General features: G+C 46.5%; 9 protein-coding genes across 11 annotated transcripts; 4 read left to right on the top strand and 5 right to left on the bottom strand.

The window, feature by feature from the left end:
* Positions 1-564: 564 nt before the first annotated feature.
* On the bottom strand, positions 565-1,200 carry FVEG_06996 (hypothetical protein; the record flags this gene model as incomplete). Its single annotated transcript, XM_018895484.1, has 1 exon — positions 565-1,200. The coding sequence occupies one exon, from the start codon at positions 1,198-1,200 to the stop codon at positions 565-567; it is 636 nt and encodes a 211-aa protein (XP_018752743.1).
* Positions 1,201-1,482: 282 nt separating this feature from the next.
* On the top strand, positions 1,483-4,303 carry FVEG_15979 (hypothetical protein; the record flags this gene model as incomplete). The annotated part of the gene is made up of 2 exons (XM_018905207.1): positions 1,483-4,032; positions 4,082-4,303. 2 exons carry the CDS (start codon positions 1,483-1,485, stop codon positions 4,301-4,303), a joined length of 2,772 nt encoding a protein of 923 aa, XP_018752742.1.
* A 180-nt stretch (positions 4,304-4,483) lies between these two features.
* On the top strand, positions 4,484-5,587 carry FVEG_06995 (hypothetical protein; the record flags this gene model as incomplete). Its single annotated transcript, XM_018895483.1, has 2 exons — positions 4,484-4,764; positions 4,801-5,587. 2 exons carry the CDS (start codon positions 4,484-4,486, stop codon positions 5,585-5,587), a joined length of 1,068 nt encoding a protein of 355 aa, XP_018752741.1.
* Positions 5,588-5,771: 184 nt separating this feature from the next.
* On the bottom strand, positions 5,772-6,307 carry FVEG_15978 (hypothetical protein; the record flags this gene model as incomplete). The annotated part of the gene is made up of 2 exons (XM_018905206.1): positions 5,772-5,876; positions 5,927-6,307. 2 exons carry the CDS (start codon positions 6,305-6,307, stop codon positions 5,772-5,774), a joined length of 486 nt encoding a protein of 161 aa, XP_018752740.1.
* Positions 6,308-7,081: 774 nt separating this feature from the next.
* Positions 7,082-7,888, top strand: FVEG_15977 (hypothetical protein). The gene is made up of 3 exons (XM_018905205.1): positions 7,082-7,248; positions 7,323-7,636; positions 7,682-7,888. Exons 2-3 carry the CDS (start codon positions 7,376-7,378, stop codon positions 7,835-7,837), a joined length of 417 nt encoding a protein of 138 aa, XP_018752739.1. The 5' UTR covers positions 7,082-7,248; positions 7,323-7,375; the 3' UTR covers positions 7,838-7,888.
* A 258-nt stretch (positions 7,889-8,146) lies between these two features.
* On the top strand, positions 8,147-8,574 carry FVEG_06994 (hypothetical protein; the record flags this gene model as incomplete). The annotated part of the gene is made up of 2 exons (XM_018895482.1): positions 8,147-8,347; positions 8,395-8,574. 2 exons carry the CDS (start codon positions 8,147-8,149, stop codon positions 8,572-8,574), a joined length of 381 nt encoding a protein of 126 aa, XP_018752738.1.
* Positions 8,575-8,652: 78 nt separating this feature from the next.
* On the bottom strand, positions 8,653-12,096 carry FVEG_06992 (hypothetical protein). Of its 2 annotated transcripts, none has more exons than XM_018895481.1 (2): positions 9,792-12,096; positions 8,653-9,647 (listed from the first exon to the last, which is right to left on the bottom strand). In XM_018895481.1, exons 1-2 carry the CDS (start codon positions 12,070-12,072, stop codon positions 9,634-9,636), a joined length of 2,295 nt encoding a protein of 764 aa, XP_018752737.1. In that variant the 5' UTR covers positions 12,073-12,096; the 3' UTR covers positions 8,653-9,633. The 2 variants fall into 2 exon arrangements, with proteins under 2 accessions (XP_018752737.1, XP_018752736.1); XM_018895480.1 differs by having other exon boundaries at positions 8,653-9,474.
* A 331-nt stretch (positions 12,097-12,427) lies between these two features.
* Positions 12,428-12,914, bottom strand: FVEG_15976 (hypothetical protein; the record flags this gene model as incomplete). The annotated part of the gene is made up of 2 exons (XM_018905204.1): positions 12,428-12,837; positions 12,881-12,914. 2 exons carry the CDS (start codon positions 12,912-12,914, stop codon positions 12,428-12,430), a joined length of 444 nt encoding a protein of 147 aa, XP_018752735.1.
* A 233-nt stretch (positions 12,915-13,147) lies between these two features.
* FVEG_06991 (hypothetical protein) lies at positions 13,148-13,948 on the bottom strand (the record flags this gene model as incomplete). 2 transcript variants are annotated; one of them, XM_018895478.1, is made up of 3 exons in its annotated part: positions 13,148-13,446; positions 13,492-13,794; positions 13,843-13,948. In XM_018895478.1, the coding sequence occupies 3 exons, from the start codon at positions 13,946-13,948 to the stop codon at positions 13,148-13,150; spliced, it is 708 nt and encodes a 235-aa protein (XP_018752733.1). The 2 variants fall into 2 exon arrangements, with proteins under 2 accessions (XP_018752733.1, XP_018752734.1); XM_018895479.1 differs by having other exon boundaries at positions 13,148-13,440.
* Positions 13,949-14,049: the final 101 nt, after the last annotated feature.

Below are 14,049 nucleotides of genomic sequence, written 5' to 3'. Positions count from 1 at the left end.
TAGGATTAATTTAACTACTGATCTTTACGCTACAAATACCAGCCTTAAGGAGGCACAGCAGTAAAGATAAACATCACGATCAGTAGACTGCATTATCAAGGGTACCTAAGTCTTAGTAATTACTATTAGTTAGGCTAAGTACCTCTGATACTGGCTTCCTTATTAGCAGGACCTCACAGAGGTACCTAAATGGTGCTCCCTCGGATCAAGGGATGCTAACACCTCCGAAGCTAAACCCAAAACAGCTAGTCTACCAGTCAAGCTAGAACTAAGGGTAAAACTAACTGGTTGGCCCATTGGAATAAAGACAAGCCGACAACTCTGGAAAAGGATGTTGATGGTGCCTGAGGCACCTATCTCGTATATCCGCCGGGCCGGGTGCCGAGACCTTACTGGTAGCTACCTAGCCACAGTCAATACACACATCCCTCGCAACAAAGAGCTCAATAATAAGTAATGAAGAAATAGATTTATTACCTACCTAGTATTACAGGGCATAAGACTGGGAAAACCGGGCGAACCGATGAAAAACCCCATCTTTAGATAGCAATATCAAATCATAGTCTAAGCGTCCCAATAAATCCAAAGTTCGTCATCCAACCATTTTGAGAGGAACGGAACCATGACTCGAAGTAGAATCAGCATGCCTCTAACAGCCGCAGACTGATTAAGCCATATGAACTCCCTTGAAGCTAGTATAAGTGCTGCGCGCTCGAGAATTACATTTAAAATGTGAAATTTAAGTAGCAACCTCTTTACTAAGTCCATGAGTTCTCTGTCACCGAAACAGCCAAACTGGAGCATGCGCCAGTTCGCGCAGAGGGGATTCTCGAGGTATTGCTTGCTTATTCCGCTATATTCGCCACCAGCAAGGGCCACATCCGGTGTGTGGTACACGTCTTGTCTCAAGCGATCTTCGAACCCTGCAACGTAAAGCCAAATTTTGTTGTGTAGTCGCATAGGCGACAATCCGTCAAGGAAGTTATGCATTCTCGCAAGTTCCTCAGGCTCATCAACCTCTGAAATTGTTTCAGAATCTGGTACAACGCTCTCAGAGTCATTGTTGATTGAGAAATCGGCAGGACCCACAGCGGGGACTCTCTCATATGGAGGAGGGACGCTCTCCTGGTTTCGCATTCGATTATATGGAGGAGGGATATTCTCCTGGTTTGACGTGCTATCATACTGGGTATGATCCATTTTTGATGTCAAGGCGAGCAAAAAAATTAGATTCGCTACCCCTAAGAAGGGTCGTTTCCTATTTTAATATGTAAGAAGATCGTTAGTGAAAGGGAAACAGATAACTGCTTTAAGCTTGCATAACCGGAAAAACAACAAAGCGTCTTTCCTCATTCCGTAATTATTTAGAAATATGTTTCTTGATTAGTGTTACCAGAAACACCATGCCGCTCTTGATTATAAAACTCATCAGCCACCTCTATTGTCCCTTACTTGAGATTTCCACACATATACAACGTTACGATGTCTCCTGAAGAAGAAACCTTCAAGCTTGCGCGCCAAATCCATAACTATTCACAAAGTCCTGAAGCTAAAAATGCCAATTTGGTCACAAAAGAGGATAAGAACTTAATTGCTGAATTAAAGCCATTCGAGAAGGAAAAAACTCGCAACGAAAGAGCATGGCTGGCCCACTGGAATAAGAGTGCCGCAACCTTTCAAAAAGATCTTGCAAGGTGGCGGTTGTCCGCTCATAAGCATGTTTCACAAACGCAAACATCGTCACATGCAGAAGGTTCATCATCCCAACACCCCCAAAACCAAGGCTTGTCAGCTCCTGGGCCCTCTGCGCCAAAACCTTTACTAGAAATAGATACTCCTAGTGCTGAACAAGCAGTTGAGGGCCAAGGAGGAATTGTACAACAAGGTTTGAACCTTCTGAACAGGACTTTAGGCCGGTCACCTCACTCAGAAGGGACAATGCTTCATGAGAATTTGGAAAGGACGGACCAAAACCCTGGAATACCATCAAGTAATGCTTCTGCCTTTCCAGAAGAGAACAGGCAAGAAGCATCAGTGCAAATGACCGCACCGACCCAGTCTCAACAACAAGCCGCTAAGCAAAGCCCCAGGCTAAACCAAAATATTTTAGGCAATCCTCCTGTTCCTCCTCCTCCTCCTCCTCCTGTTCCTCCTATTCCTTCTTTAAGTAACCCTACCCCTCCTCCTCCTGTTCCTCCTTTAAGTAACCCTGCCTCTCCTCCTCCTGTTCTTCCTTTAAGTAACCCTGCCCCTCCTCCTCCTGTTCTTCCTTTAAGTAACCCTGCCCCTCCTCCTCCTGTTCTTCCTTTAAGTAACCCTGCCCCTCCTCCTCCTGTTCTTCCTTTAAGTAACCCTGCCCCTCCTCCTCCTGTTCTTCCTTTAAGTAACCCTGCCCCTCCTCCTCCTGTTCCTCCTTCAGGCAATTCCCCTGTTCCCTCAGAAGAGAACAGGCAAGATCAAGACCCTTCAAACATATCTCAACAAGCCGAGGAGCATAACACTGTTCAACCGCAGGAGCCACTAGTACAAGAGAGCAGACAGGAGATCTTAAACCAACTACCCTCAGTTCAAGGCCCTCTACAGAATTCCCCACAGACACATGAACCCTTACAGGTACCGGAACCGGAACAAGATGAGCTTAGACAACGGCAACGGGAAGAACTTCAAGAATCACAGTGGCAAGAACAAGTACGCAAGATACGGGAACAAGAGGCCGCAGCAAAGAGATTTGCGGAATCAAGACTTGAAGAAATTCGTCAGGAAGAATTAAATAGACTTCAAAACGAATCAGACAGTTACGACAGGAGACATCTATTAGACCCCCCCCCTCAGGATGAACCAAGGAATCCAGATATACTAGCTCAATCTGGACCATCAACTCAAGAATCTTCTGTCGATCCACTCTCAGTCCTGAGCCAAGGACCATCACAGAGTCAACAAATTGATCTTAAGCCAGAGCACATCTTATTGATATTACAAGGGTTGACCTCTAGACTAGAGGCTGCTGTATTCAAGGGTGGGCAGGACGTCGATGCAGTCTTAGCGGACTATAAAAGATTTCGCCACAACCGTCAAGGATACACTGCTATTGCAGGGGGAGACTCTCTGATATGGCCACAATGCGAAGAGTTGTTGAAAAAGGCAAGATCAGATTATCGTTGGATACGCCACCAGCAAAGTTTGACAAGCCGCCGTATGGGAAATCCTGATGAGGATGACGATGATGATGATGACGATGACGTTGACGATGAAGACGACAATGATGACGGTGACGATGGCGATGACAACGCTAATCGGAGGCAAGATAAGGGCAAAGGAATAGACAGAGATGACAATCACATGGACAACTATTATTGCCACAACCCTTCGGCTTTTGACCCGAGTAAATGGGAGAATAACTACAAAATAGGCAAAGGCGAGAGTATGAGAAGGCCTTTGTGCCTACGTCGTGCAGGGAACGACAAAGAACCCATACCGTCATTTACAAAGTCGAACTGGCTTTGGCACGAAATCCTCGACGTGGACCAGCAAGGATCAGAGAACAAGGTCTGGGCGTTATTCAGAGGCGTGACTGCTCGCAACTCTTACATCTTTGCATATCCAGGATCTTCAGGGGCAAGGGTCCGGATCCTTCCCAAGGCGGTTTTCCCAGAAGTCGAAAGCAAGTTCACACTTCGCAACCCAATTAACAAGTACAGAATCACGTACGGGACCTTGAACATTATATATCAGCGAGATATAGTAGCGCATAATCCATTGGAAATCGCTTACCAAGTGGGCTTACAAACTCGAAAAGACGGCGACATGCTTTTTATGTGGCCCGATTCGATCGATGGAGAGCAAAGAGAGCTTTGGTACACCAAATCCACCGTTTATAAGGCTTGTAACAAAACTCGTGTAGACAGCTGGATGGAAGTCAGTGCAGAAAGGCCAATTGGGAACATTGCCTTTCCACTGGAGATACCAAACATCATAGATACAAGAAAGTGTCGGGAACGAACAGCTTCAGCTGAAGCAAACCAAGAAGGGCCTGTTAGCAGCAGAACAAGAAGTCAGCTTACTGCTCGACGACAGCAATTAGGAGCAACTATGTCACATAAAACCATTCGGGAAGGAAGCTCTCAGCTACAAGGAAGCCATCTACCAACAGAACGCTCTCAACAAGAAACCTTCCAACAAGAAGCCGTCCAGCCACAAGAAAGACTGCCACCACAAGAAACATTTCTACCGCCACAAGAAAGCCACCCACAAGGAAGCTATCAACAAGGAGTCTATGTGCTACCACAAGAAAGCTACCAACTAGGAAGCAATCAGCAAGGAGGATATGAGCAAGAAAGCTATCAGCAAGACTTTTTTCCACTACAGGGAGGCAATCAGCAAGGAAGCTATCAGCAAGGAGGCTATCAGCAAGGAGGCTATCAGCAACGAGTCTATGTGCCACCACATGAAAGCTACCAACTAGGAAGCAATCAGCAAGGAGGATATGAGCAAGAAAGCTATCAGCAAGACTTTTTTCCACCACAGGGAGGCAATCAGCAAGGAGGATATGAGCAAGGAGGCTATCAACAAGGAGCTTATCGACAAGGCTTACTTCCACCACAGGGAGGCATTCAGCAAGAAGGCTACCTGCCACCACAAGGAAGCTACCAACCTGAAGGACAGGGAGGACAACCAGCTCAAGGAAGCAGCCGTCAAGGAAGCTACAAACAAAGAAGCTTTCAGCAGGGAAGCTATCTACCATTACAGGGAAGCTATCTACCACAAGTAATCTATCTACCACTACAAGAAACCATTGAGCAGGAAGTTTTCCAGCAGCAAGGAGACGTTAGCCAGGGGAGCCAGCAGCCTCATGGAAGCTACCAACCTCAAGGGAACATTCATCAGGGTGGACAACCAGCTCATGGAAGCAGCCGTCAAGGAAGCTACCAACCTCAAGGGAACATTCATCAGGGTGGACAACCAGCTCATGGAAGCAGCCGTCAAGGAAGCTACCAACCTCAAGGGAACATTCATCAGGGTGGACAACCAGCTCATGGAAGCAGCCGTCAAGGAAGCTACCAACCTCAAGGGAACATTCATCAGGGTGGACAACCAGCTCATGGAAACAGCCGTCAAGGAAGCTACCAACCTCAAGGGAACATTTATCATGGTGGACAACCAGCTCATGGAAACAGCCGTCAGGGGAGCTACCAACCTCAAGGACAGGGAGGACAAACAGCTCAAGGAAGCAGCCATCAAGGAAGTAGTCGTCAAGGAAGCTACCAACCTCAAGGACAGGGAGGACAAAGAGCTCAAGGAAGCTACCAGCCTCAAGGACAGGGAGGACAAACAGCTCAAGGAAGCAGCCGTCAAGGGAGCTACCAACCTCAAGGAAACATTCATCATAGTGGACAACCAGCTCATAGAAACAGCCATCAGGGGAGCTACCAACCTCAAGGACAGGGAGGACAAACAGCTCAAGGAAGCAGCCGTCAAGGAAGCTACCAACCTCAAGGACAGGGAGGACAAACAGCTCAAGGAAGCAGCCGTCAAGGAAGCTACCAACCTCAAGGAAGCAGTCGTCAACCACAGCACAGCAAAAGTTTGAGAAGGCAAAGAGTTGGTTTGCCCAGCCCACCAGAAGAGGATGATGAACCTTTCTATGCTTGAAATTCAAAGAGCTGGACTCTTACTTCTATTGGTAGCTATCTTGTAGCTAATATATTATGTCATCGTGAACGCAAAGCCAGCGCCAAGCTGGGCACAGCTTGAATCCATTCTCATTTTAGAAATTAAGAGCAAGGCAGATGGTCTGGGCTATTAGCCTTGGCTGGCGTAGAACTGTCCTGAGAAGTGTCATGGTGTCTCTTTCTCGGTCGAGCATCAAACAATTCTTCCTATTGGCATTTAGTATTGCATAGGGCGAAGACTTCGGGGAGAAACATACAATGCCTTCCTTGAGAGCACGCCTGTCACTCTCATCTTCACAATACCTGCGTTCACGCAGGATTTCCATCTCAATTTCATTTTCTTTTGCATGTAAATCAATGAGCGTGCCGCATTTCACCTCTAGCTCATTTCTCTGTCTAACCATTTCCTCAATTTTCTCAAGGGTATCAGCTGCTTCCTGTTTCAACTTCTCAAACCTGTCCTGGGCTTTCTTTATTTCCTCGTCTATCTTATGGCGCTCAGTGTTAACATTCTTTTGTATGTCAAGAAAGGTTTCGCCCTGGCGGTTCTCGATTTGGTAGTCTTCTTCTTGCCGATACGTTAACCTTGCTTCCCGTCTCGTGTCATGGTCGAGCAGTAGATCTTGTAGATCCCACATAATGGAGTGAAAGTGTAGCTTTGTGAAAATTGAAACTTGAATTATGATAACCTTCACGATTAATCCAATCTACTACTTATGTGAAATCACCAAAGTGCTGAGCGCTTCGATAACTAATTAGTACCCCTGCTAGGGTGTGAGGAAATACAGCGGACGGGCTTTAGTGGATTAGCTATTTTTGGTGTAAGTCGTTCCGCTGTTTTCCTTCACCCCCGGGCCCTGTTAGACTTACCCGTGGATCCGACCTAACGGAAGACAGCAAAAATCTGGGACAGCGATTTTTACAGGGAAATTATATTAAAAAGAGAAACTAATTATTTTAACTTAAGATAGCTATATAAATATATTAGTAAAAACTACTAAATTATATATTATAATATAGCTTTAGGCTATTAAAATAAAAATACTTTTTTATATTATCTTTATATATTAATTTATATATAATATTAATTTTAAGTAATTATATAGCTTAATAGCTAAATAATAAATATATTTATAAATTCTTTAAGTTAAAAATCTATTTATAAGCTATTAAAGCTTAATATTAAAAATAGAATATCTTTATTATAATTTATAATTTTTTATATATAAATTAAAAATTCTTATTTAATTAGCTATTTTATTTAATTTAGCTTTTTCCTGTCCTAGCTTTCTGCCCCCCACCCGAAGAACAGGGCTTCCAGGTATATGTCTTACTGCTCTTAAAGCAACGCTAGATCATCTACGCCCATCATTTAGATCTCTACGCCCTTCATTTAGATCTCTACACCCATCATTTAGATCTCTACACCTATCATTTAGATGGATCTCTGCAATTAATACATACACATCCCTCTCAACGGATGCTAGTTCTTGGGCGCTTAATGTCGTCCTTACATTGGCTTCACGCCATAGAGTAGCTGGTTGGTGAACAGAAATGGGGTTTTGGATTTCGGTGAGATGTGGGTAGTTTCAAACCTCTCTGATTGGGTCGTAGTTTTACTGACTTCTTTTTGTTTTCGCAACTGTGTTTCAGGGACAGGAGGTGATGTGATGAAGGGTTTAAAAAAATATAAATGCAAAGGGTAAATGATCCAAAGCGATACCAGACACAACTTCTCATCTACAAACATGGAAACCTCAGGAGAATTCAATCAACTCTGCAATCAGCTCTTTGAGTGTCAATGCGCGTGTTGGGCATGGCAGGGTGCATATGCTACCCAGGCTGACCGAAACATGCAGCTCTGTACTGAAATAGAGCAGCTTCGATCTTTAGTCGATGCTCAGCAGATGCGCATTGCCCATGTCACAAAGGAGAACCAGCGGCTTAACCTTCTTATGGGTCATTTGGTAGCTTAACCCATTCAATATCCCAACTTATACTAACCTTACAAGATGCCCCGAGATGTAGGCCCTTACTGCAATATGAACGCGGGCTCAAATGAGGGGGATGGGGAGATAGGTGAGACAGAGAAGAGCGAGGTTGTTGAAAGGCTTGAAACCATTGTAGAGCTGTCTGATGGCTCCTCAAACACTTCTCAGAGTGAATAAGAATAGTTGTAAACCTTTGCAGGCAGAATGGACTCGATATTTGCTACGAAATAGTCATGATTTCTATGAGCCCTAAGTGAGCTTGATCAGACTGTCCTCTGGGCTAGTTACGTCTACGTAAGTCACCTCAGAGGGTTGGGTTGCACACCACCATCACAGATGACTTACGACAGTGACTAAAAAAAGACACTCTATTTTGGGACTCGCATGAGGGGTTGTATGTCCCGTGTAAGAGAGCAGTGCACTTACTCAAGTATAAAGGTATGCCTTTGAACGAGTCGTGACCTTCCTTCCGCGCAGATGCACATCATGACACAGAACTCTCCAACAAAGGCCGAGTTCGTGGCTACTCTCGACAGACTTGTCACCCGGATGCTTTCTATAGATCGCCAGGCGAAGTGTGTGGTGCGACAGTTGAGCCACGCTGAGTACATCTGGCACGAGTCGAAAGCAATAACTCAGAGACTCCGCCTTGAAGCAAGACAAGCTCTTAAAGAGGCGGTTGAGATGGTACGTCCCCCTTTCGATTGATGTTTTCCATGCTAAGATAGATCCAGCTAAACCATGCTGACCCTGTCCTTGATGGTGAGGACGAAGGGCCTGGTGCGCCTTGCACCCCAACTAACCCAAATCCTTGGAGCCAGAGTGCTGCCATAGAAATCGGCATCTCGATGCACGAGTCGGCTGCTACTGAGGCTACTTCCAGCCAATGTTCATCTACTTCTGGGAGCCAGTAGGCTCAGATGATGGTATCTCACACTCTTTTCAACAGTTCGCTGCCCTTCAACTTCCAATAGTAGTCATCTTTACGGAGAAGCAAGCTTTTCTGCAGTTCTATCCAAGATAACATGCTTGGTTCAGTATTTTTGGTTCATTTGTTGCTATAAGACGCTCGTTAGAGATCAATTCAAAGAGATGCTCAGCCTCTCAACCATCTACATGATAAACCCTACCGGGCATAGTTTGCCGCCAACGCATGCATCATGCAGTAACCTCCTACGGTGCTTCTGATATTGGTGACCCCGTGACAATCCAGTGGTATTTAAAGGCAGCCTGCCCCCCGCCTCTGCAGTCCAGTTCTTCTCCCCTTTCATTTATCTCACATTCTGCTCTATCTTTCATCTTAGCTCGCCCGCTGATTGCCAACATGAGTTCGACAGACGACATCATCGCAGTCCTCATTCCTGAGCTGAAACGCTTCCATGTAACCAGACAGCACGACGATCGAAGCACTATGGCAGTGTGTCATCGAAAAGAATGTCCCCCAGACTATTATGCCAAAACATATCGACTGGGCCATAGGTGTTGCCTGGGATCTCATCGACGGCCGAGAACACGAGCACATGGTGGCGTAAAAAAAGTCCGCAGCGACCGCGCGATCCGAAGGTCAAAGGCTGCGTCGCGGGTTGAGCACGCACCGATCACAAACAGGGAAGCCAGCCAGACAGATGTGGAAATTGAAGCTTGCCACCATGAGTCGGCTCGAACACAAACGGAGGGTCTGATGGCAAAGGAAGCAACGGTCGACTTCATTGATCTCACAAAGTTTGAAGAGGGTGATGACATGGGAGCATTTCTTGACCAGAACCTGATCACTGGTTGGAACCACAAGGCGGAACGTCCATAGGGAATGGAAGCTTCACATTTTATATTAGTACTTGGAATTTGAGGAATCTAACAAGTTATTGTCGCTGGATGCAGGCGGTGTCTCGTATTGCGATTGAAGTCATTTCCTAGGAAATGGGCCAGAAGGTGAAGTTATAGGGTAGGCTGGTACTAAGACGCTGACTAAGTAGTCAAGTTGACTGGGCTACTTAGTCAGCACTAGGTATCAGCTGCATGTATGATGTTAAACTCGAGACCAGATCAGGAGCACATTCAACTTCATTGAGGATTTTCTCCCATTCCACGGTTGGTTGAGCTCTCTTGTCCAGGAAATCTTGAAATAGCTTACCAGCTTCAATGAGACGCTTAGAGAACGGATCGCAGAAGAGTTGGTGGAATGCCTGAAGGCGGTCACCTCGAAGTGCATCCCATCGCTTCGTGGAAACACCAAAGCATGTCACAACTTCAGCCCCTGACACCTTGGAACCCAGGAGAATGAAAGGTAGAAGCCCGTTGTAATGACCGCACACTGAAATCCATTTTCTTCCTTCTTGAAGATGGTAGTCCACATTCCTCATGCCCAGTCGCTTGGCGCACCCGTGAACATCAGTGGAACTTGCACGACTGCGTCCGTCCTCCCCCTTTTTCCTGTCAACCTCTCTCGCTAAGCAAACTTGAGCTCGTCGCACAGAATACTTGGCCAGCGCCGACTCACTGAGCGCCCGTTGAAGAAATCGAACATGCTTGTCGATGATATCCTCATTGTTGGCATCCATATCTCCAGCCATATCTCCAGTCCCCGATTGCCGTTGAAGCAGTAGCTCACGGGTTAAAGTGCAGAGTTGATCCATTGCCACTTTGCTTCTGATCGACATGGCCATCAAAAGAATGTCCACCGCCGTGTTGCTCTTGCCAAAATCGGGAATATTGCATAACGGGTCTACTGTCTGTGTCTTGTTGATACATTCCCGTATCCGCTTAGCAGTTTCCGTGCACGCTCGCGTTGTTGCCGGCTTATGGAGGCTATGTGAGCGATGTCTCTTGACAGGCTTTGGTGGTTCCAAAGATGTCCTAGGCGGTTTGACAAGAGTAGCCCCAGACTGTTCACAGTATTGGACGAGACCACATTGGCAGCAGTAGGTGACGTTTTCAGGCTCGAACATGTCGTCTTCGTGTAGGTAATTGATCGACCGAGCTACGCAGGCACCATAATTAATTATTTGATGCTGCTGTCCTGGTAGTGTTCTGAAAGCCTCTCCCCGGCCAATAACCTCGATAGTGTAATCAATCTCTTCTTTGTCAAGTCGTGAGGGGGCGATCAACACTGACTTATGCCCAACTCTTTGACCGCAGGTCCCACACTTGAAAGTTTCGGTAAAGAAGTCATTGAACTTGGTAATGTGGTGTGGTGAAATGACCAGCCATACCTTGAACCCTGGTCCTGCATAAACCTCATTGAAAGATCGAAAGCCATAGTGGGTAGAACCAACACGGTAGGTCATGTTTTCGCAATGTATGCGGTTGGCAGAAGGGCCTGTACTGATATGATCGTATTGGCTGTGTAGATCCTTGATTGTCGGAATGTTCTTGATTCGTTTTCCTGGATCAAGTGGCTTGACCGAGGGGAATTCCGCGTGACCGTTGAAGTAAGGGATGTCACCAGCTGGTGGGTTCTTGACAGTGTTCTCGAAGATCTCCTTGCTTTCTGCTACCGTCGGCCTGCGTATTGTTGCTCTAAAGGCCGACCAGTCCAGCTCAGGCTTAGGCTCGTCAGTTGAGATATATGCCATGGCATAGCCTTTGCCTTTGGGACCTGCTTGGTATTTGATGCTTGTGTATTGCCATCCTTCATCGTCCATGCATATATGGTTTTTCATCTCGGCAAGGTCAACATTGAGAATCGGAACTTTCATCTTCTGGGGGGCATGGCATCTGTCTAGATCCGCAAGCTTGGAGACAAGCCGTTCCCCCATGTCTTCGACAGACAATATCGGAGATGATGCATCGGTGGGTGGTATTGGTGATGGTGTCGACTTACTCCCGGTTGAACCTCGACTGAAATTTGTAACTTCTGGGGCTATGGGCGAGGGCCGGTCAGACACCCCGGCGCCGTCTTGGCCTGGCCCCGGGATGGAGGAGGGCTGCGCTGGCTGGACATCCCCATCACTGATGTCTCTAACCGCGCTCCTGACTTGGCTCTCGGTTTGCTTCTCCGAAGCTGAGTTGGCCAACAGCGGCGTCAGCTCAGTGGCGTTATCTTGGGACGCTGCGGAAAGGCGGATAGCTTCTTCTGGTTGTACATTCCTTTGCTCTTCGGCATTCTCCATCTGTACCTCTTGCTGTGGCATCTGGCTGTCTGGTTGTCGCTCAATACATGGTGGAGATGAGTTCGGTGAATCAGCTATATTGTTTGCCATCGACTCAAGCTTTTGAATCACAGAAGTCAGCCTTTCCTCAAGTTGATTCCATGTCAGTCGCTCGCGCGGAACTCCGCTTTCGTCTGCTTGACTATTAAATTGCGTTCTCGCCGACTGCAAGGAGAAATATGCATTGATATCAGCTCTGATATGAGAGACTTCAGTCGCTAGTTTGTCAAAATGTAAGTAAAAGAGAGAATAATCTGCCAACATGGTTTCATGTAAGTGGTGTCAAGGAGGTCGACTGCGTCACAAAATATGGGCGCACGGTGCTGGCTATGTACTTATCGCCTGAGGCTTAGCTATCTCGGTCGCCTCAATTGGCTCGACATGCCACATGCTGCGCCACACATGACCCCACAGTGCAAAGCTGCTGCAACAAAGATGACATCTCTTGATGAAATAACTCCCAAACTACCGCATCGTGCTGGAAATAACTGTTAGAATTACAGTAGGTGAAAGCAGGATATCTTGCAGTTAAAGCTATAGTGAAATCACCAATGCCACAGCGAAAACCTTATTCAACATCTCGTTGTTGACCTGCTCGTAACTTCGCATACCTTTATATCTAAGCACACTCCACATCTAGGTCTTCAAATTCCGTTGATTCTGATCCATATCCCTCGTCTGATCCGTTCTCGTCTGATCGGTTGTCTACTCGGGCCATTGTGTGCTTGTGCTTGTCCTCACACTCCACGTCTAGGTCTTCAAATTCCGTTGACTCTGATCCATGTCCCTCGCCTGATACCTCCCAGCCTGATGGGTTCTCTACTCTATAAATTACCTCCTCATGATTGCATGCTTCATATCCATTGTTGGGTTTGTCCTCGTCTTCTTCGTCCGCCTCATCCTCGTCTGCTTCATTCTCGCCGGCTTCATACTCGCTGGCTTCATACTCGTCGTCTGCTTCGTACCCGTCTCCGGCACACTCATCGTTTTCGCTTTCATTAACTTCATTTGCTTCACGATCGAGTAGCACTAGATCATTAGAAGTGTCCGCACAGTTTCATTGAATGCTTACAGCGATCGTAGGTAGACTTGAACTTCATCTTCATCTCTGTACGAGAGGTAGGGTCTAGAGATCTTGGATCCCATACAGACAGGAAATTCATTTCTTCATATATTTGTGGCCAAAACCAAAGAACTCATCCTCGCCGCCAAACGACCCTCCATCATATCTCAAGACCCTTGCTCTGTCTGCAGCCGCATCACAACCTTTCCAGGGGCCAAGGCTGGCGGCTATCTGCACCTGAAAAATTACAAAGTCTGGCCGGCAAATAATGAATATTCAAGAGATATAGGGCGCATCTGGTAGGAATTTCCAATCGTCGTAGTAATTTCCACTCCAGTAACCCACTGCCGCCCTGGTAATTCCAGAACGATAGTAAGCCCCTATGATAACACTCTGCCTACTCACCGAAGTGTAGTTAAATTTCCATCCAGTTTTATGTCCTAGGTCCTGGTTTGACCGACCAACTTCGAAGAAAGAATTCGACTTGATACTATACTGGTGCTTATCAAAGCCCTCGACCTCGTCAACCGGTACAGAACAGCTTTGACGATGACATTCAAGGACCATCGCTTTTTCTGGGTGTATTAGGACTTGTTACCTTGAGCTAAAGATAACCTTACCTAGTTTCTGAAGGACAGCCTCAATGATCATTGTGCATCCTTGGTGCCATTGAGAGTGATAGTTGCTCCCCTCAATTCCTATTGCCATGAATTCGTATGGACTTATTGTCACTGTCATCCCATAGAAGATAACAAGCCTGTTGTTAATATGATCATTTACTGAGAGAAAAATCCAACCACGTGGTAGTAGGATTTCTCCAAATGCTTGAGGCACAAAATAGAAGGGCTCTCTTGGGCAGATCCCCTCGATTTCAACGCCCTGGGTTAGGGTGGATTGATGGCTTTTCAGGCTGCTTGTGCCCCCTGAAAATGTCAGAGCCTGCTTCTTGAACGGCGCAGAGCCAAACTTACGTAGTTCCTTCCAGATTGTGCCCAGAATGATCGTTCCTCTCCTTCCAACTTCTCTCAATTTAGAGAGGGTAGTAGGTGACCCAGAACTCTTGACCAGCGATTCCATTATTGCTGGTGTGAGAGATGCTTAGCCCTACCGTAAACTCAGCGACAGTTGCAAGATTTATATAGATTTAGTAAGTAGGGGCCAATTGGATCAGTGGTGAC

This window comes from Fusarium verticillioides, chromosome 7 (assembly GCF_000149555.1).
Source record: "Fusarium verticillioides 7600 chromosome 7, whole genome shotgun sequence".
Classification (NCBI taxonomy): domain Eukaryota; kingdom Fungi; phylum Ascomycota; class Sordariomycetes; order Hypocreales; family Nectriaceae; genus Fusarium; species Fusarium verticillioides.
This window is presented reverse-complemented; position numbering and strand designations above follow the sequence as displayed.